This window comes from Osmerus eperlanus, chromosome 10 (assembly GCF_963692335.1).
Source record: "Osmerus eperlanus chromosome 10, fOsmEpe2.1, whole genome shotgun sequence".
Lineage (NCBI taxonomy): Eukaryota > Metazoa > Chordata > Actinopteri > Osmeriformes > Osmeridae > Osmerus > Osmerus eperlanus.
The window spans coordinates 2,735,459-2,758,207 of record NC_085027.1 but is presented as its reverse complement, the minus strand read 5'-3'; the positions used below and the strand labels follow the sequence as shown (position 1 = coordinate 2,758,207).

At 48.2% G+C, this 22,749-nt stretch overlaps 1 protein-coding gene across 1 annotated transcript; it reads left to right on the top strand.

The window, feature by feature from the left end:
• The first annotated feature begins 5,543 nt into the window (after positions 1-5,543).
• Positions 5,544-22,309, top strand: LOC134028448 (transmembrane channel-like protein 3). The gene is made up of 22 exons (XM_062472009.1): positions 5,544-5,750; positions 6,721-6,867; positions 9,135-9,210; positions 10,085-10,166; positions 10,598-10,704; positions 11,384-11,482; positions 12,149-12,291; positions 12,502-12,649; positions 13,484-13,527; positions 14,583-14,730; positions 15,118-15,227; positions 15,346-15,424; positions 15,586-15,834; positions 16,717-16,845; positions 17,056-17,123; positions 18,271-18,399; positions 19,492-19,602; positions 19,977-20,102; positions 20,326-20,404; positions 20,731-20,773; positions 20,901-21,174; positions 21,310-22,309. Exons 1-22 carry the CDS (start codon positions 5,638-5,640, stop codon positions 22,298-22,300), a joined length of 3,495 nt encoding a protein of 1,164 aa, XP_062327993.1. The 5' UTR covers positions 5,544-5,637; the 3' UTR covers positions 22,301-22,309.
• Positions 22,310-22,749: the final 440 nt, after the last annotated feature.

The window sequence follows — 22,749 nt, the reverse complement described above, 5'->3', positions numbered from 1 at the left end:
GAAAGACAGAGAGAGACAGATAGAGAGAGACAGAGAGAGAGAGAGACAGATAGAGAGAGAGACAGACAGACAGACAGAGAGACAGACAGACAGAGAGAGACAGATATAGAGAGATAGAGAGAGACAGAGAGATACAGATAGAGACAGAGAGAGACAGACAGAGAGACGGAGTGCAGATATGGATGCAGCTTTGATACGAAGGACACCTCCTCTCTCTCTCTTCCCCTGTGAGGAACAGAGGAAGCTCCGGAGAAGAAACCTCAAGTTCAGAGGGAGTTCACGCGCTCTCTGCCTCCTCTCCTCCTATCACAGCCAGGCTTTCATGTCTGGGAGTGTTGGCTGCAGCAGGCAGTCTGTTTGAAGATGGCAACACCACGACATCTCAATCCAGGCGCTGCTGCTTCACAGTCTGATGCACTGTGCTTGGCCCCCTCAGGACTCACATCTCATCTCTCCTCGTATCAAGCATTCAGTCCACGTCTCCTCCAGATAGCTGGAATAGGTACTTCATTTGGATTCGATTATGTTCTGAATTGTCATTGTTATGATTTGCCAGTGTGGTGGGCAGATTGGAAGTTGTCGACCCTTGTCGGTTTTTTCGCTTTGATTGTGACTCTTGTCTAAAAGCCATTAATAATATTGCGTTAGCAAACAATAAGGAGGAGGAGCTGGGTCTGACGGCTTGAATGATGAAGCGATTTTCAGACCGGATGGGAGTCTAGGAGGGGATTCCCAGGAGCATTTAATGATTGTTTTTCCATGGAGTCTTGTGAAGGTGACAGCTCATTCCCCCTCTGGTCCTGAGCCACGAGGCCAGGCTTCTTCTGTCCCTCTACTGCCACCTACTGCTGACAACCTGACATGTCAGCACTCCAAATGACTGATTGAGCAAAATCATTCCTGAAACCCACATTTTGAGGATAAACTTTAGAACAGTTTAAGTGTGTGTGTGTGTGTCTGTGTGTGTACGTGTGTGTGTGCGTTCCGTCTCTCCTGTGTTTGGTCAATGTTCTCACACCCAATCAGTCATGTGGGCCAGATCCCAAAACTCCTCCTGACTGGAGGTCATTGTTTAAAATGGAGCCATTTGTGCAAGGAGGGGCAGACAAGGGGGGAGAGGAGCAAGCGGTTAAACACGCTGTTGCAATGTATACCTCTGTGTTCAAATCAAATATTGATGATGAGTCTATGTACTGTGTATGGCAAATATACCTACGGTCTCAAACTTTGCATTTTGATTTGCTGCTCAGCTTGTTCCGTTGTCTAGCGGCAGAACTGTCCGACCACCAGCAGAGGGAGCTCTTCAGCTGTGTTGGAGCGGCCTGTCTTTTGTCCAGCCTGCCCGCAGCCTAAGCTTCATATCTGGGTTCAGATCTGCTGAGGTCGCGGTGCTGTGGCTAGGGCTTGGGTTGTGGACCAGGAGAGAGTGCTACAGAGCAGAGGTAGCCAAGCCAGGGGCTGTAATGTTGTTGTTTTTTAATGTCCTATTGATTGCATTAATATGTTGCACACAACCAGGCACGTGAAATAATAATAACCGGTGGGCTTTAATGGTTCTGTGTTGTGATTTAGCAGACGCGTTTAACCAAAACCCTGGTGTTATCTCTTCTAGCATTAGCTCAGTTAGAAGATGAAATCAACTGGGTTTCCACACATCTTTAGCAACAACACGAGGCATGCGCAACAAGTGAAAATTGTTTTATTTATATTTTCTCCATATCGCTCTCTTCTGCAGTCATGTCAGGTAGAACACGGTGTTGTACACGGTGTTATCTATGAAACGGTGAGTTTAACACTGTTTAGTGCTCTCTTTAAGCATTCACGCAGGTGTAAAAGGTGATCAACTGAAGCTGTAACCCTGGTAGGAGAGATTCATGTAAACTGGTAGTTTTATGACTGGATATTAATTAAGCCTTTAAGGCAGCCGTTCAAACTTTTAGAATATCTAATCAAGGTACCGTAGTATGTCCAACTGTTCCCGCCTCCGTGTCCTATCCCCCAAGTCTGCTCAGGCCTCCAACGACCTTTAGCAGTGAATCTGCTTTACTGCTAAGTAGATCAAAGAGAATCCTGTATTGGACTTACCCTGGCGTGGGGACGCCATCATTCAGCCGCTGCCACTGTCTTTCATGATTCAATTTTGCTCTGCTTGATTGTGTCTCAGAGTTATAGCCCTGGAGCAAACCCCTGCGTCCGCATAGTCCTCGCGCGACCGGCTGTGTCTGCAGGGATGATGACGCTCAGCTTTGTTCAGCTGTGAAGTCGTAGCCCCGGTAACGGAGGACGAGGTCGTCTGACCTTGGCGTGAGGTGGGGCGGCTATGGTAATCACTCTCTATCAGAGCCACCCCCGCCTGGATCCTGGGGTAACTTTCCATCGTTTTCTCCTCTCAAGACGCACGGTCCACTTAATGTAGATTTACCTCACAGATGACAGATTCAAACTCCTTGGTGGCCAAAACTACTGTGTACTGTATAGGAGAGTATTCTACCAGCTACAGTAATATATAAATGTACAGGAGGGTACAGAAGTGTATGTATATAGGAGATCTGTATACACAGCTCTGTGTATAGGATAGTCTAGCAGCTACTGTACTGAATGTGTAGACTGCATGGGTCTTCAACAGGGAAGGCTAATAATGTGACAGTTGGAATTCTGTCACATTATGACAGAATTCCAACTGATCCTATTTTTGGTTTGTCCACAGCTCAGTTAGCCTATTCCCCTTCCTCCTCCCTAACGTCACAACACAACAGGGGACCAACTGTCCCCTGATGCTTTCTCCTGTGAATCTGATATCATGAAAGCAGCACTCACAGTGGACTCCTAGAGAGGGGTGATGACATTATGTCTATTTGTGTCAGACGCAGTTTATCGCAGGAGTATCGAGCAGTTGAAATGGGATGGTGTGTGTGTGTTGTGATCTTCCATGTATGTTTGGTGTGCTTTCCTACATTATGAGAAGAGGCACAATGTCATTATTAATGTGATAATCAAGTTGTGTTCTCAGGTTTATGGAGCTGGTGTTGTGTACAGCAGATTCATGCAAAGTGACGCGGCGCAGTGCCCGGGCTCTGGGGAGGCAGGATAGCCTTGAGATAAGAGGCTGGCCGGTAACCGAAAGGTTTCTGGTTCGATCCCCGGCACCTACAGGAAAGTGTGTTCCACCTGGGAACTGAAAGTTGATTGATTTCACATCTACAGTGCAGTGCCCGCCATCTCTGCCATAGTTTGAGTTTTGACCTCTCTGGTGAAATGCAGACCTGTGGGGGACTACATCTGTGGAACTAGGAGGGGTATGCGAAAAGACAAAATGTTGCCTTGTGTACATTGACAATAAAGTAATCGTGTTTCATTCTGTGACTCTGGATGTCATGTGTATAAAATAATTACATTGTGTGACATCATAATTACATTTGATCAAACACAGGATACCACAGTTGTTTTAGGCTGTTGGAATGGGATTTGTGTGGGTGTTTGTAATCTGCTGTGTGATTTAAACCTTGTAATAACTACCTCTGCTTCAAAGTAATCTACAACAGCGATTCCCACTTGGCTGAGCCCACTGCTCAGGTGGGCCGCCAAACCAATAAAAACAAAAATATAAAAAAATATATATATATAAAAATATTTTATATACTGTTGGTAAATGATAAAATTTATATTTATTTTGCAATGACATTTAGACTTTAATCCATCATGACCAAAACGCCAATAGTTACGCTTTGCGTTAACTTGGAAACGCCCACTTCAACCAACAAGGTCCAACTTCCTCATTGCATAAGCCAAGTCCACAACTTCCAGTAGCTAGCAGTTATGTAAATTCTCGCACACAAAATGCAATTTCTTACAGGAGTTTAGGTTTATCTTCCCAAAATGACAATTAAGGATGTAGCCTACATAAGGTTCAATGTTGTTGCCCTTCAAGCAAGAGGGAAAGAGGTTTCAGATTGTAGCTTACATTTCGAGCTACATTGACAATTACAAAGGTAAGGTTTATCCAACTCACAAAGTAAAAGTAGCTATCACTAGCTAGCTATCAAACAGATTTGAGCAAGCACGTTAGCTAGCTAACAATTGTTTGCTACATTAGTACGCAATTACCTGATTGTCAGCTTGCTTGCTAGTCGTTAATGTTAACACAAATAATTGTTCTGTCATATTTGTTCCCTATGGATAATGTAGGCCTAATGTAACATGCCTTTATCAGTTTCTAACAAAAATCTGGAAACGGGAGAGATCTCCGTGAGGGCGACCAATTATCGGTCGATGAAAAAAACGAAAATCCGCTGATGGACACTTTGTCTTCTTTGATCGCTCAAATACATTTAGCCGTGAAAGCGAACTGTTTATCGAGTGGTCTGCCCAAAATTTGAGTTATGCAAGTGGGTCGCGAAGTGGAAAAGGTTGGGAGCTGTTTTATCGTGCATGAGATTGTCATAGACAGTATTTTCAACCTTTCAACTGGAGTTAATTCCGGACAATAAAGCACTTATATTAAAATTGAATCTCAGTTAAAATAGCTTGGGAGATCTGAAACTGAACATTGGTTTACTCTGGGAAGTAATTACACTGTTAGCAATCCTAGCTGATGTCACCTCTTTCAACTCCTGGCCATCCTAGTTATGTATTCACCAGTGTTTTCTGATCGTTCAGCTTCCAGATTTTCATTTCTAATTTAAAGTTAGGGAGGCAGTCCAGTGAGAGGGGGTTGTCTATTAGAAGTGCTCCACAGAGTGCCTTGAAAGAGCGGCCAATTAAACATCTCGCGCCTGTGGAACTCTTCAAGGCCTCATTTGAGCGTTCTGCGCCTTCTGCCCGGTTCCTAAACGACGCCGAAATGACGCCAGGAGCCAAGTGAACATATGGCTCATTATCATATTATGGTTTACTGTCTGTGGCGTCTCCGCTCAAAGACGAGACAATTTCATATCCTTGTACAGTATGTGTGTGGATGTTAGTGTGTGTGAGAGAGAGGGAAAAGGAGAGAGAGAGTGTAATCTAACATCATCGTAACTTGATTTGAGTCGTCTTTTTCAGGGTGTCTTGGTAAATTCGTGGACACACTGCCTGATTATGATGAAGATGTTTTCTCAAAAACAGCAGTCTTGTCTTTTACTGTAAGTTTAGCTTGTTTACATAGATAGAAACGAGCCAATGACATCTACTATGTGTGGGAGTGGGTGTGAAAAGGCTGGGAGGGAGGGTGTGGTTGATATCTGTATTACCAGATGGGCCATGCGCTGTCCCTTTAAGAGGTCAGTGTAGCTGTGATTGGAGTGATGGAGAAATCTGTCCGGGAGCCTGCGGAATCACTGGGCTGTGGGATGGTCCAATCAGGGACCAGGATAGCAGGTAGCCCCAACCACACACACACACCAAGACAAACACACACAAGCTTTGTACACTTCACTCTTACAGAGTCAGTCTACAGGGAGTCGCTGAGGAACACTGACGGGTCCGGGGGCACCCAAACTTGAGGAGGCGAAACACACCCTCATCACACACACACACTCATCACACACACACACACACACATCACTCACTCACACACACTTGGTCAAATGGAACTTAAACTTTGATTTCATACTCAAAGAGACTGATTCTCTCACACACACACACCGGTGGAACGTGAGGATGAGTTCTGTGTCCGAGGCAGCTCTGGTCAGCCGACCTCCGTCCAAGAGACACAAGAGTGTGAGGAAGAACTCCAGAAGGATCTACTCTCCTTACAGGGACAACCAGCCGGGGTGAGTTCCTCAGCCTCCTCATTTCCTCCTTTCCTCTCCTTGTCTCCTCTTCTTCTCCTCATTTCCTCCTTTCCTCGCCTCTCCTTTCCTCATCTGCTCTCCTCAATTCCCCTCTCCCCATCTCTTTTACTCTTCTCCTTGTCTCCTCTCCTCTTTTTCCTCTCCTCATTCTGAACTCGTGGTTAGTAAGGCTTCAGATTTCTTGTCGCCAGTGTGATTTATAGTACTTACAAATACCCTTCATTTCGAAGCATTTAGTATCATAAATTCTCTATAGTCCTCAATGTAATAGATGTGCTGGTTTTCTGACAACGTTATACTCGAAGCATGCTGTAGAACTAAATCTGTAGAAACAAATCTGTACAGAAAAATTTTATTAGCACTGCTTGTCTGTATAATTGATATCATCATAATTGGCACTGTAAATCTGTACTATTTTGTCATTTAAAAACATTCATCAATTTAATAAATGCAGTAATAACAAAATGTGTCATTAGGCACACTGCTTTATTGACATATTATACTATAATTTAGGTTATTTATTGCTTGAAATCATTACAAAGAAATGTAAAATGAGACCGTTCTTAAGCAAATTGGAAATGTCTTCTACAGAACCTGTTTCTCCTTGGTGCATTATTTATCCATATTTATTATTTATTTAAGCATGTTTATTTCCTTTAATCATGTTACGGTGTTAGGCTGAGATGAACCATAGATGTACTTTATGGATTCCAGTTTTATACTAAGGCTGTTGTGTTGGGGTGTGTTGTCTGTGTGTGTCTGCATCTGTCTGTGTTTCTTTGTGTCTGTGTGTATGCACGTGTGTGTGTGTCTGTGTTTCTGTGTGTGTGTGTCTATGCGTCTGTGTATCTCTGTGTGTGTCTATGCGTTTGTTTCTGTGTTTGGGTGTGTGTCTTATCTGTGTGTGCGTGTGTGTGTATGTCTGTGTTTGGATGTGTGTATATGTCAGCCACTCCGACGATGAGGACAAGGAGGACGATCGCGTGGAGAGCACCGACCCAGAGGAGATGTTCCAGAACATTCAGTTCCAGAAGGAGATCATCGCCAACATACGCACACGGCCCTGGCCCATGAGGCGCAAGCTGAAGGCCCTGAAGTACCACACACACACACACGCATGCATGTGCCCTCATCAGTGTTGGGAAGAATACTTACAAAACGTATTTCGTTACAGAATACAGAATACATGCCCAAAAATATTTTGTAACATATTCTGTTACGTTACTCAATCTGAGTAACGTATTCTGAATACTTGGATTACTTGGATTACTTCCACAATGAATTGCATTTTATAAGTGCAGGAATGCAGCCATTAAATCCTGCTTACTAATAACGATGGATCTTAGTTGTTACGAGGGTTCTCTACTAGCAAAATAACGAACCATCGTTATTTCTTACGTGCGTTTCCTGAACATGCTCGTAAGGAGAACCCCTCGTACGTGTCTCTTAAGAACTACTTGAGAGTGGATGAGAGGCATGCTTAGGCCAACCATGGTACGCGAGTTTGCATCTCCCGTGCATGTGATGGCCATGCATTGGCTTAGCCAATAGCATTGCAGAACGAAAGAACGAGAGGCATGACATGGGAGCGATAGATGTAGTTGTGTTCGTACAGTGTAGAAACCACCAGATAGACGTTCTGGGAAACGCATTGAGTTGCCTTCATTTATTTACAGAGTGAATAAACTCATGAAACAGATAAGTATCGTAATGTAATTCATTGATTTCAACAATGTAACTATTCTAAATACCAACTATTTAAATATCATAATTTTTATTCTGAATGCGTGACCCTCACACACAAACACAACACATACATACAAACACACACACACACACAGATACATCCAGTATACCAGCGCATGCACACACACACACACACACACACACACACACACACACACACACACACACGTAAACACAAACACAACACTGCTTCATAAATGAATACAGCAAGAGCGTAGAAACGCTACAAATGCCCTGCAGCAGTCTGTCTTACAGATTCAGGTGAGGAGAAAGAGCAGAAAATTTCCCGTCCAACCTGAGTGGCTTGTGTGTACCGCTCTACCGATGGTTCCCACACTCTGCTGATTACAGAACTCTCTTAAAACTAGATCCCAACAGTTACACTAGCCACTGTCGTTTACTCTGCACTCGTGTGAATGAATCTATTGAATATTCCAGATAAAGAGGTTCTGATGAACATTCTTCTAGACATTAGCATGGGAGGGCTCATTAACAGGGGAGTCAGAGTGGATAATAGCCGTAGGGGCTAGTGAAGCGCTAAACACCAGCCAGGTAAATAACAGTTAACATTCTCCACTCTGCTGCTTTAACGGCCCCTCCCATGGAAAACAAACGGAATTAGAGGGATAATTATTATTTCATCACTCGTTCGCATGGTTCCTGCATTTTATGGGGGTCAGGGCTTCTGGTTCGGTTCCTTCCCTTTATCTCATTTCATCTCTCTCTCTCTCTCTCTCTCTCTCTCTCTCTCTCTCTCTCTCTCCCTCTCTGTTTCTCTCTCCCTCTCTGTTTCTCTCTCTGTTTCTCTCTCTCTGTCTCTCTCTCTCTGTTTCTCTCTCTACTGCTATGTGTGTCGGGAGGAGCACTGGGCGAGCAAAATGGGGAGAAAGTGAGAGAGAGAGAGTTGTGGAAGAGGAGAGGCAGATAGATGGCCAGAGAGAGCTGTTGAGTGTGGGCTCCTGAGATGTGCTGAGTGGGTTCCCGCTAGCAGCTTTTATATGGGCGTTTTGTTATTGCTGCTCGCTCTTTATTACCATCATCAGGGATGAGACACACAACTGCATTTTACACCCTCAGTAATCTCTGCTCGAACGCTTAGGGATGTTCCCGCTGCTAAAACAGACCATATTTTATCCCACAAATATTATATTTTGACCTCATTTTTATTATATATTTTTTGGAATCAGATGTTCTTTTCTTTTTATAACAGAAAGGAAGTGATCACATCTACATAAAGTACACTCACGCAATGTTATGTTACTTTTGAACGAATTTAAACGTGTAAATTCATGAAAATATTTGATTAAATTAACCAAAACCCTACAAACCCAGTAACTGTACGGCTAGGACACACACACAGAAGATGCGTGTGTGTGTTGTGGATGAGGTGCTGAATGTGTGAAAGGCTTCTTGATAGAGACATCATTGATTAAAGCGTGGCTCATATCCATGTGAACGACCCCCAGTGGTGCTGTAGACTCTGAAGCTATCTGAAGCTCCCGCATTCTACCATCTAACACTCAGCTAATCACAACTGGGAACCGTTCTGATGTGTCTCTCCTTAATATCTGTCCAGTTAATGATTGTGTGTGTGTGTGTGTGGGGGTTTTTTCTCAGGCAAGCCCGAGAAATTGTATTGCAATATGAAGGCAGGCTGACCAGGACCAGAGGATACCAAGCAGCGGGCGCGGACGTATGTACACACACACACCACAACCCCCCCCCCCCCCACACACACACACACACGCACACACAAACACACACACTGTCTCAATGTTTTCAGTAAATACAGCATGTTTCAAATTTATGTTTCTTTCACAGCAGAGCACTTAAAGCCCTGGAAACAAACTGCTACTTTTAGCTAAATCATTTTATTGGTTTTGTCCGACCAAGCTTAAAAAACATGGACGTTATTTCTGCTGCACTGCAGCACCCAGCTGCTCTTGGTTAAAATATAATGTACATGTTAAATCCTCTGATCCAGCCTGATTTATACTGTGCAAGTCAATTCCCCTGGTCTGCTGTAGGCTTAATTATACTGTAGACATTGCCTCAATGTGTGTTTCTAAGGAAGACAGGTTAGATATGTTCTCTCTCTCTCTCTCTTTCTCTCTCTTTCTCCCCCCCCCTCTTTGTCTTTGTCTCTTTTTCACTTTCTTTCTTTGTCTCTTTCTCTTTTTTTCTCTGTGTCTTTATTCACACACACACACACACACGCACACATGCACACAGTCACAGACAGCAGCAAATTTATAGCCTGTTGTTATGGCCCAGTTTAATTAAAATGTTCCAGAGACATTGGGAAAGGCTGCCCAAGCGCCATTAAAATTAATTGACTTTTAGCGAATGAATTGATGATGAATTATTAATTATAGAGATTGGCTTCTGGTTAATTGAAATTAGAAATCATATCCATTCACCAAACTGACTGACTCCATCACAGTCTAGATAAACACATTTGGACTTTTGAACGCAAGGGAATCAATTACAGTTCCCAAACAAAGTACACCTGTCGTGCTGTTCAGCTGTCTGGTTCTCAGGGTGTGATGGTAGTTTTTCCTCCCCAGCTGTTGAAGAAGGTCTCCCGCCTGCTCTACAACATCGTGGTGATTTTCATTCCCTGGGAGATGAGGATCAAGAAAATAGAGAGTAAGGCTCCTTCATCTCTCCTTCCTGGTCTCAAACCAGCATGAACAACCTGAAATTCATCCAGACGAGAGAGAGAGAGACAGAGAGACAGAGATAGAGACGGAGAAAGAGACAGAGAGAGACAGAGAGACGGAGAGTGACAGAGAGAGAGAGACAGAGAAAGAAACAGAGAGAGAGAGACGGAGAGATGGAGAGAGTGACGGAGAGAGAGAGAGAGCTAAGGGACTGTTGATGCAAATTTGACCATCAGAATCACACCATGTATGTTATCAGAATCTTTATTTTTTATTTTTTTAACAACAACCATGAACGTTTGTCTATATTTTGTGAACTCTTGAAGCGTTTTGTCCGTAGGGGTCCTGTATGTGTATGTGTGTGTGTGTGTGTGTGGGTGCATGTTGCTAATTCCTTCCTGTCTGTGTCTCTCGGAGGTCACTTCGGGTCAGGAGTGGCCTCTTACTTCATCTTCCTCCGCTGGCTGTTTGGAATCAACATCGTCCTCTCCATCATGACCGGAGCCTTCATCGTCCTGCCTGAGGTTAGTGTGTGTGTGTGTGTGAGCACGTCTGTGTGTGCGCGCATGAGTGTGTGTGCTCTGTGTGGATGTGCATGCGTGTTGAGGAATTAATAAACACACATTCCACGCATAATTCAAGAATAACCACAACACCCGATTAGTAGTTTTCATCGAGGCAGGCCTGATGACCAATAATTACGTAACAATGTCTTTTGACTAGTATTACAGATGGCCCAATTGATTCTGTAGGAATCTGCTTGTAAAACACAGCCATAAAAACATTGCCTGTGGCGCGAGTGTGTCACCGGCACAAGGAGGACCTTGTTTTTGGTGCTTCAGTGGACGGGGAAGAAGGCCTGATTTATCCTCCTCTCTGACACACCGACACAGGCAATTTCCCAGCCATGGGTTGGACTATCACTCACTCTCAATCCTCCAATCTCATCCCTTCCTTTCTTCTCTAACCAACCTTGCACCTCCTCCCCCTCTGACCTCACCTTGACCCCATCACCCAGGTAACAAACGCATCCCAAAAAACAGCGTTTTGTTTTAACCCAAACTTACAGGTAATGTCTGAGTGTGTGTGTGTGTGTGTGTGTGAGGGGGGGGTAGTAGTTCCTCGGTAGACAACAAACACCACAACCTTTTCAGTGAGATACTGGAAGAACCAGCAGGTGTGCTTCCTGTGTTGCTCCTGTAGCTGCTGGCTGGAGCTCCGTTTGGGACGACGAGGAGCAAGACCATCCCCAAGGAGCACCTGGAGCACGCCCAGGACCTGGACACCATCTGGTCTCTTGGGGCAAGGCTCTCTCTCTCTCTCTCTCTCTCTCTCTCTCTCTCTCTCTCTCTCTCTCTCTCTCTCTCTGTATCGCTCTCTCTCTCTGTCTCTCTGTATCGCTCTCTCTCTCTGTCTCTCTCTTTCTCCTCTTTATACCAGCTCCACAGTCCACCGAGGTGGAATGCAGAGTAACATTATACAGTAACAGACTCCACACACTGGAATACACAGTACATTACACCACAGTCCACATAGTGGAATACACAGTACATTACACCACAGTCCACATACTGTAATACACAGCACATTAAAGTTCCAGAGCCAGTCAGAAAGGCTCCCGGAATGCAGGGAGGGATAAAGTCCATTTGAAATCAATGCATTGTGAGATAAAACAATAAGAGCGACACTGGATTTCTAATGACGTGCTCCTTAACTGTGACGTGACCCAGGGCCGGCCCAAGGCATAAGCGAACTAAGCGGCTGCTTAGGGCCCCCAGGGCCACCAGAGGGCCCCCAAGAGCACATGAAATTACAGCTTAATGTATTTTGGATTTTTTTTACAAAAAAGCGACCCCAAGGGGCCCCCAAATCAATTCTGCTTAAGGCCCCATAAAGGCTTGGGCCGGCCCTGACCTGACCCCTGCTGTGCTGTGCTCATGCCTGTCCCTGTGTCATGGCCCCCACCAGGGCTACCTGCAGTACTCGGTCCTGTTCTACGGCTACTACGGGAGGGTGAGGAAGATCGGCAGCGCTGGCTATCGACTGCCGCTCGCATACTTCCTGGTTGGGATGGCTGTTTTTGCCTACAGTTTCATCATTCTGTTAAGAAAGTAATCCCTCCGTTGATATGGACTGATGTGATGTTGGCACTTGTTCTCTTTGATGTTGAAAGAGATTATGTGAATTTCATGAACAACCAATCACCATCGCTGTCATCATCAGTCCACCCCGCCTGACTCTGGTGGCACAGTGGGGTTTGACTGGTGTGTGCGCAGCCTGCGGTAGTGACATGTCCTCTCTGTGCCCTCGGTCGTGACCAGAATGGCCAAGAATTCCCGTCTCAGTCTGGCCAGCGCGTCGGACGAGAACTTCACGTTCTGCTGGAGGGTGTTCTGTGCCTGGGACTACCTCATCGGAAACCTGGAGGCTGCGGAGAGCAAAGGAGCCGCCATAGTCAACAACATCAGGGTGAGGTTCTCACATACACACACATGATCACACGCAAGCACACTACATACACACACACACACACACAACCACACACACACACAACCACACATACCCATGACACACACATGATCACACGCAAGCACACTACATACACACACACACAACCACACACACACACGATCACACGCAAGCACACTACATACACACACACACAACCACACACACACATGATCACATGCAAGCACACTACATACACACACACACAACCACACACACACATACACACACATGATCACACGCAAGCAAACACACACACACACATGATCACACGCAAGCACACTACATACCGACACACAGACACACACACACAACCACACACATACACATACATGATCACATGCAAGCACACACACACTCACACATGATCACATGCAAGCACATTACATACACACACATACACACACACATGATCACATGCAAGCAGCACACATACACACAGGATCACACGCAAGCACATGTGCACACAGCCACATAGACACACACACATACTCGCAAACGCATACACACAGACATCCCGTCAGAAGAAGAATCCTGTTGGTGCCTCATCTTCAGAGAGAGCTCTGTCTTGTGATGTGATTATCAATGATCTCCAGTCTTTAATTGAGTCCCAGTCCTCGGCTCAGGGGAAGTTTATGTACCATTGAATTAACGCTGATTTCCCCAAGGATGCCCTTCATCCAGTCTCCAGTCTGAACTCTGGAACTCTCCTCCTGTGTGTCTTGGAACAGTCAGAAGAAGCTGTCTGTGTGTCATTCTGTGTGTTACTGAATATTTAACTAACTGTCTCCTCAGGAAGCCATCGTGGAGGAACAGGAGAAGAAGAAGGACACTAGTCTGTACGTGTTTTGGTACCACTTCTATCAGTCCTCCTCTCCTCTGCTCCTCAGGCCTCCTCCTCTCCCCTCCCCCTCCTCCTCCTCTCCCCTGCTCCTCAGGCCTCCTCCTCTCCCCTCCCCCTCCTCCTCCTCTCCCCTGCTCCTCAGTCCTCCTCCTCTGCCCTCCCCCTCCTCCTCTCCCCTGCTCCTCAGTCCTCCTCCTCTCCCCTCCCCCTCCTCCTCCTCTCCCCTGCTCCTCAGGCCTCCTCCTCTCCCCTGCTCCTCAGGCCTCCTCCTCTCCCCTCCTCCTCTCCCCTGCTCCTCAGTCCTCCTCCTCTCCCCCCTCCTCCCCCCTGCTCCTCAGTCCTCCTCCTCTCCCCCCCTCCTCCCCCCTGCTCCTCAGTCCTCCTCCTCTCCCCTCCTCCTCTCCCCTCCTCCTCTCCCCTGCTCCTCAGTCCTCCTCTCCCCTCCCCCTCCTCCTCCTCTCCCCCCCTCCTCCCCCCTGCTCCTCAGTCCTCCTCCTCTCCCCTCCTCCTCTCCCCTCCTCCTTCTCTCCCCTGCTCCTCAGTCCTCCTCTTCTCCCCTCGTCCTCCTTCTCTCCCCTCCTCCTCCCCCCCCCTCGCTCCTCAGTCCTCCTCCTCTTCTCCCCTCCTCCTCTCCCCTGCTCCTCAGTCCTCCTCCTCTTGTTCCCACACCTGATGGATTTACTCTCTCTGTCCCAGTCCTCCTGTAATACAGAGCTCACCTAGTCCCAGCATTCCTGGTATAACTCATAATAACTGCTTTTTACTGCTCCGGGTGACAGCCCCTACATCACCATCAGAGCATCATCAGACCTGGGAACACATTAAAACCGGATTAATACCTCCGGAAGCCTTCACCCCGCTTCTCTCCTCCCCCGAGGACCTCTCCATAACCCCCCCTCTGCCATCACCATGCCCTCGGGCTCCCTAGGCGCTCTTCATCATATAGACCCAACACCCGATCCTGTAAATCACGCATGTGCTGCTCGGCATGCACGGTTCAGTGGCGCGGGCCCAAACCATGTTGTGCCTGGTCTCTGCCCTCCGACGCAGGGCCGTGTTGATCAGCCTGCGCATCCTGGCCAACATCCTGGTGCTCCTCTCGCTGGCGGGAAGCATCTACATCATCTACTTTGTGGTGGACCGTTCTCAGAAGCTGGAGCAGGAGAAACCAGAGCTGACGCTGTGGGAGAAGAACGAGGTGAATAATAATAATAATACATTTGATGTGAGGTGGCAACAATGTGCAACCTGTGGAGGTGGCTGAGCGGTGAGAGAATCGGGCTAGTAATCCGAAGGTTGCCAGTTCGATTCCCGGTCATGCCAACTGACGCTGTGTCCTTGGGCAAGGCACTTCACCCTACTTGCCTCGGGGGAATGTCCCTGTACTTACTGTAAGTCGCTCTGGATAAGAGCGTCTGCTAAATGACTAAATGTAAATGTAAACAAGACTTGCCTCAGTGGTGAAGGGCGTGAGCCTGAGGCCACGCTTCTGATAGTCACACCTGTCGTAGGAGTCACTTGTGATACTTGTGCTTCTGGGTGCCAGTGGGCCGTCAGCGTGACGTCACATCCTGTTTTGCCGCAGGTGAGCGTGGTGGTGTCCCTCATCACCATGATCGCCCCGTCAGCGTTCGAGCTGGTGTCCCAGCTGGAGATGTACCACCCCAGGACCTCGCTCCGTTGGCAGCTGGCCAGGTCGCCCCCCTCTCCCCCTCTCCCCCCCGTGTATCCCTCCGTCACCACCCACATCCCCGCTCCACGTCCGGGGGCGAGAGCCTGAGCTGACCCTAACAGTGTGGTTCTGTCTTCCCAGAGTGCTGGTGTTGTACCTGGGGAACCTCTATAGCCTCATCATCGCCTTGCTGGACAAGGTCAACATCATGAGCTCGGCTGTGAGTAGCCCACACTGACCTTGGTGACCCCATCTCTCCCTCTGGCGTTGTTGTCACTAGCCCTGTTCCTCACTTGTCTTCATCGTAACAATAAGCAGTTATAGGTCAGAGGTCATGCAGTAGGTCAAAGATCTAAATGGATATTCCTCTTCCTGTTCCAGATCCATGGGGTTCCAGCTAACTGGTCTGACCCCAGCGCATTCATGGCCACCATCTCCCAGCCTGGGGAGGAGAACTTGTCCACTCTGGTCTCTCTCTCCGGACACAGGAATATCACCCTGGCAACCATCGTCATGGTGCTGGACAACAGCACCAAAAGTACCATGACAACCACGTACAACCACACCGGTCTTTCTGAGAAGAACACGAGGTCGCAGCAGGATCCGTGCTGGGAGACCTACGTAGGACAGGTGCCTGATCTCTCCTCCCCTCCTCTCCTCCTTTCCCCTCCTCTCCCCTCCTCTCCTCCTTTCTCCTCATCTCCTCTCCCCTCCTCTCTCCTCCTCTCTCCTCCTCTCCCCTCCTCTCCTCCTCTCTCCTCCTCTCCTCTCATCTCCTCTCCCTCTCATCTCTCCTCCTCTCCCCTCTTCTCCTCTCATCTCCTCCTCTCATCTCCTCTCCCTCTCATCTCATCTCTCCTCCTCTCCCCGATTCTCCTCCTCTCTCCTCCTCTCCTCTCATCTCCCCTCCTCCTCTCCTCTCCCCTCATCTCCCCTCCTCCTCTCATCTCCTCTCCTCTCTCCTATTCCTCTCCTCCAATAGAAGTCCAGCTGTCAGAACAGGTGAGTTACAACAAGTGTGTTAGGCTTCCAGCAGTTTAGGATTCCCTGGCTACAATGCTGTATCCCTCACAGGAAAACAACACTACCAACTGACTATGAAACATAATACTGGGTTATCTGAGCTGTGCCAGGCTAGCGGTTAGCTCTGCAGGGGCCTCCAATAACCCCCACTCTCCAGATCCTTCTCTGACTGATTAATAACCTGCTTCATTCTTCAGATGCGTTCCCTTAATAGTCCTTACAGGCATTAAGCTGACAAGAAAAATGAAAATGCATCGTTCCGTTGCAATTGTTTGTCCCAGGGACGACCCTGAAGTATCGACAGAGTATGGATTGAAACGTTAAACCCTACGCATTAACATAATGAAAGTGTCAAAGGTGAGGGATGCACGTCACTGCACAATGCCGGCCTGTGTTTCAGGAAAGGACAACCCTGAAGGGGGAGAGAGAGGGGGGAGAGTGGGGGTCAGCTGGTCTACTTTGTGTGTGTGTGTGTTTGTGTGTTCCTAGGAGATGCTGAAGCTGTCTATCATTGATATGATCTTCACGGTGGCCAGCATCCTGCTCATCGACTTCATCCGAGGGCTGGTGGTCCGTTACCTTAGTGACTGTTGCTGCTGGGACCTGGAGAGCAAGTTTGTACGCACACACAACTTCCAGAACAATCCTTTTTTTTTTATGCGGGTGTACTCCTGTATCCAACCCTGAAACATCACAAGCACCGTGGTTGGTTGTCAGTAGAAGAAGACGAGAGAGGCAGGAAATGGAATGACACACTTCCTCTCAACGCACATCTCAGATTCCTCTTTCTCTTCATGTCTGTCTTCTTCTCTGAACATCTTTCCTCAGCCTGAATATGGAGAGTTTAAGATAGCCGAGAACGTGCTCCACCTTATATACAACCAAGGAATGATCTGGTGAGTATGATGGCACCTTGCCTTTTGTCTAGAAGGTACGTGGCCAAGTCAGTTAAACTTGGACCGTTACAGGATGCTAGTTGCAGTGCCCAAGGGCTAGGTGATGAATCTGGATATATTTATATTTGTCACAAACATTCCAGACTGCCAGCCCTTGGGGCCAGAGCCGTGCACCTGCCACATTTCAGCTTCAGAAATCTCCTGGTTACCGAGCAACAGAAAAACACACAGAGACTCCTGGAATGATAGTTAGAGATCACCCCCTCTCCCTTAACAGACACACGAGCCCTCTGACCCTGCACTGGGCTCTGCTCCAGCAGGGAGCTCTCCATCACAGCTCCATGGCTGGATGGACTGGGACTCTTCTGTTTATTTCCGACTCGTCGTCTCACTGCTGGAGAACATAATGAAGCGAAGATAAGAGTCCCAGGGTGTAATGGGTTTTATATGGGGTGCAGCTGACCCCTGCAGGGGTGTGTGTGGGGCTGTGAAGGAGGATGAGGGGTAAACCTGATCCTTCTGCTGTCTTCTATATACTTATGTCCTCCTCTCTCCTCTTCTCCCCTCCTCTGCTCCTCCTCCTCTGCTCCTCCTCTCCCCTCCTCTCCTCCCCTACTCTCCCCTCCTCTCCTCTCCTCCTCTCCTCTGCTCCTCCTCTCCCCTCCTCTCCTCTCCTCTGCTCCTCCTCTCTGCTCCTCTGCTCCTCCTCTGCTCCTCCTCCTCTCCTCCTCCTCTCCTCCTCCCCTCCTCCTCTCCTCCTCCTCCACTCCTCCTCTCCTCCTCCTCTCCTCCTCCTCTCCTCCTCTCCTCTGCTCCTCTCCCCTCCTCTCCTCCTCTCCTCTGCTCCTCCTCTCCCCTCCTCTCCTCCTCTGCTCCTCCTCTCTTCCTCTGCTCCTCTGCTTCTCTGCTCCTCCTCCTCTCCTCCTCTGCTCCTCTCCTCCTCTCCTGCTCCTCTGCTCCTCCTCCTCTGCTCCTCCTCTCCTCCTCTGCTCCTCCTCCTCCTCTCCTCCTCTGCTCCTCCTCTCCTTTGCTCCTCCTCGTCCTCTCCTCCTCTGCTCCTCCTCTCCTCTGCTCCTCCTCCTCCTCTCCCCTCTCCTCTGCTCCTCCTCTCCTCCTCCTCCCCTCCTCTCCTCCTATCCCCTGTCAGGATGGGCGCGTTCTTCTCTCCCTGTCTCCCAGCCTTTAATGTGATGAAGTTAATAGGTCTGATGTACCTGAGGAGCTGGGCTGTGCTCACCTGCAACGTTCCTCATCAGCAGGTCTTCAGAGCCTCCAGGTCAGCCTCATCTCCTCTCTCTCCTCCTGTCCTCCACTTGTTCATGCTCTCCTCCTTTTATTGTCTCCTCTAGTTATTTCTTCCTCTCCCCCCCCCCCCAATCACTTTTGTTTTTGTCTCTTTTGAATGATGTTTCCACCTAAAAATGCATTTGTTTGTCAGCCAGCAGAGACAAACATGTGTCTTCTTCCTGTTTGGGTTCAAACTGGGTCATTTATGGTTCTGGTCTGACTTCCCCATCTCCTTAACAACATCTAATTTTCTAGCCCTGTAGAAAGCGCTGAGAAAGAACAAGCTCATCTCTGTGGCAAGCTTCCACGCCGCTCCCAACACACACACACACACACACACACACAGCTCTCAGCACACACACACACACAGCTCCCAACACACACACACACACACATACACACACACACACAGCTCCCAACACACACACACACACGCACACACAGCTCCCAACACACACGCACAGCTCTCAGCACACACACACACAAACACACAGCTCTCAGCACACACACACACACACACAGCTCTGAGCTATCAGCCCACTCAGATTTATGTAACGAGTCTACTGCTGCCTCTTTCAGGCCTTATCAGTCACTCCCAGATGTGACAGAACTACCAGCAGACACACACACCCGCACACACATAGACCCACCCACACGCGCACACACACACACACACACACAGACACTCGATGACAAGCATACATGAAGGACATAGAGTACATAAAGGCTCACAGATTCCTTGTCTCTCTCTTTCCCTCTCTGTTGCTCCCAGTTAATACCCTTCATGTGAGCGATTAAACACTGCAGCCAAATGGAAGAGAGAGAGATTGATGATGACACATTTCCTGATAATTCAAAAACACTTGCTGAACCTCCAGCTCTTGGCTATGTAATGTATGCCTGTGGAAAGTGCACATATTATATATACAATATCTCATTCCCCAGTTTGCCACAGCATTTCAACAGTTCACGGTCCAAAAAAACGCTAAAACACAAAACTACTGTTCTGTACGTTTTTCGTAAATCTCTACTCTATATTCAAACGTCATGGCTGTTTTATGTGACTCTTGGTTGTTTTCAGGTCAAATAATTTCTACCTGGCGATGCTCCTGTTCATGCTGTTCCTGTGCATGCTGCCCACTGTGTTTGCCATCGTCAGATACAGACCTTCCCAGCACTGCGGGCCCTTCAGGTATGCTCTCCTATTAGCTGATTGCTGGTAGACAGGGAGTCAGGTGGCTGAGCGGTGAGGGAGTCAGGCTAGTAATCTGAAGGTTACCGGTTCGAATCCCGGCTGTGCCAAATGACGTTGTGTCCTTGGGCAAGGCATTTCACCCTACTTGCTTTGGGGGAATGTCCCTGTACTTACTGTAAGTCGCTCTGGATAAGAGCGTCTGCTAAATGACTAAATGTAAATGTAGACAAAGTGCTACCTGTTTAAAACAGACCACAGTACAAAGTAGAGGATGGATTGTGTGGATGTCATTATAATTATGAGCTGCCACTGGTAAATGTCTTCCTCTTCTGCTGTGGTCATGAGAAGAATTACTGTGTGTGTTTCCGCAGTGGTCAGGATAAGATTTACGACATCATCTCAGATACGATATCCAATGACTTCCCTCTGTGGTTCAGTAAAGTGATGAACTACGTCACCAGTCCTGTCGTGGTGCTGCCTGGACTGCTGCTGCTGTTGTGAGTTTACAAGCAAAAGCACTTTTAAACACACAAACACAGACACATACACACATGCATAAAGACACACACAGAGACACACACATACATATACAGACACACACACAGAGATACATACATATACATAGACACACACACACACAGTATATACACTCTCATATAAAGCAGTATTTCATGTAAGTACTGTACTTGGGGGTGAGTGATGATGTCATGTGTGTTTCAGCATGCTGATCTACTACCTGCAGGCTATCGCTAGGTCTCTCAAGTTCACCAACAACCAGCTGAGACAGCAGCTTCAGACTGTGAGCTTCATCACCATCCATCACGTTGTGCACGAGCTGCTAATGTATACTATATCCAGCCTGGTCGGGCTCCTGTTGTGCTGTTTACATTTAGTCATTTAGCAGACGCTCTTATCCAGAGCGACTTACAGTAAGTACAGGGACATTCCCCCAAAGCAAGTAGGGTGAAGTACCTTGTCCAAGGACACAACATCATTTTGCACGGCCAGGAATCGAACTGGCAACCTTCAGATTACTAGCCCGATTCCCTAACCGCTCAGCCACCTGACTCCCATGTGATGTGGTGTTGCTCTGCAAGCTCAGTGAACCAGATGTGTTTTTTTTAGGAACGGACGGAGGACAAGAAGAAGGTGGTCCAGTTGGCTGCAGGTACTGGAAGCCTTTCGTTTCTGGCCTGACTTTCTCCCTGTTAGTGATACAGGCAGGTGTGTGTGTGTGTGTGTGATATAGCTCCCTCTCCTGTGACCCTTGACCCCTGACCCCCCTCACCCCCCAGCCCGTCTCCAGGCCCCAGAGACGGCAGTAGAAAATAAGTCTGACCAGCAGGAGAGTGACATCACCAGCCGTGAGTCCTCCATCCGCACGCCGTCGCCACGACACAACGGCAGCGTCACCAACTTCCAGTCGCCAGTTCGCCGCGGCAACAGCATCCGCACCATCACCCAGTCGGCGTCCAGGGCTGATTTGAACCGGAGTAGTGTTGCTGGGCCATCCAGAAGTCCGACTGTGTCAATACTGCAGAAACAGAGACTGGAACATGTGCCAAACAGGTCCCTCACCTCTCTCTCTCTTTTGCTCCTGCTCACAGTAACACACACACAGACATACACACACACACACACATCTCAAGGAAGAGGACTCATAATGAATTATTCTGTTACATCTATTTTCCTCTTTCCCTCCAGGCACCCTTCGTATCTAGGAGGCCCCAGCGGTACGTGCAGGTCCAAATCATACCACCAGGGAGCGTACATCCCCCCAGCCCGCTACCCGGAGAACATCCACACCGACCCCCTCTACAGGAAGACCATACGGCCCATCCACCCAGCGGAGGCGGCAGGCATCATCACAGCCCAGAGCTACGTGAGCCGACGCCCTCCCTCCACGCGCTACGTCATCGTGAACGAGCACGAAGCCCGAAAGAAGCTGCTCCGCTCGGCCACGCGCGTCCCCAGACACTTCCGCATGGAGGACCCCGGGGAGATCCTGGAGCTGTACCCCCGCAACGTCAAACGCTACACCCCCCGCACCCCTCACCACCACCACGCCCACCGTGCCCACCCCTCGCAGCCACACCTGAGCGAGGAGGAGGAAGAGGAGGAGGAGGCGGCGGCCGGGAAGAGCGTGAGGAGGGGGGCTTTGGGTCAGACGCTCCGGCCCCACTCCCTCTCCGACCTCCACCAGCCCACTCGCTTCTACATAGGGGAGCGCGCGGACAGCCAGCTGTCCATGGCGAAGGACAGACACTCCTCCAGGGGGCGCTTTTCCACCCAGCAGCAAGGGGAGGAGGAGAGGGCGGAGGGGGAGGATGTGGGGTCCCGTTCCGGCTCCCAGATCAACGTCAGAGGAGCCGAAGTCCCTCCAGCGGCGGTCAGAAGACACACACAGTCCCCAGGGAAACAAGCCCAAACAAGCCCACACATCCAGGGACCAGTCAAGCCCAAGACCTCCCGGACCAAGCTGGAGCCCTCTCTGACGGAGTCAGACTCGGCCTCGCTGGCCTCCAGCAGCGACCAGCAGAACAGCAGCACCGACCAGTACATCCAGGTCATCCACAACAAGGAGAGATACCTGAAGTCTGAAGCCAGGCACGGGAAGATGGTCAAGAAGAAATCCAAAGCTAGCATAGACCTAAATGTGTCGGCTTCGAAAGACTTAATGTGCTCCAATGTGTAAAATCACGAACTATTACAACTATTAAAGTCACATTTTTTTCAAGGGGAAATGTTAGGGGTGTATTGTAAAGCACAAATTATTCAAAGTGGTCTTATTAGGTGGATAGCTTATAGAGGGGAAAATGCTGTTATTTCTGTGCATGTACAGCATATCCTACCAGCTGTTTCAATATGCTAATAGTCATGCATCCTGACCTAAAACTGACTATTAGGCTTCCTAATAAAGGCTTCTCTAAACCGCCTTGTGAGACTTACGGTCATTTTAACCAGTCAAAGAAGATCTTGATTGTGTTGACTTTATCTCTACTCCCTAGGTTTTGTGGTTCCCATGTTGTGTTCTTCATTGCATACAAATTGCTGAAAACAACGTTTTCAAGCTTTCCTATCAAATACGTCGTTAATATAGTATATTATTGAAATAATAGTTCAAAAAAATATTTGATAAAAACG

Coding starts and splice junctions, on each gene's coding strand:
- LOC134028448 (XM_062472009.1), top strand. CDS start 5,638: ATGAGTTCTGTGTCCGAGGCAGCTCTGGTCAGCCGACCTCCGTCCAAG. Junction 10,167..10,597: donor GAGGATCAAGAAAATAGAGA/GTAAGGCTCCTT, acceptor TGTCTCTCGGAG/GTCACTTCGGGTCAGGAGTG. Junction 20,405..20,730: donor TGAGACAGCAGCTTCAGACT/GTGAGCTTCATC, acceptor TGTTTTTTTTAG/GAACGGACGGAGGACAAGAA.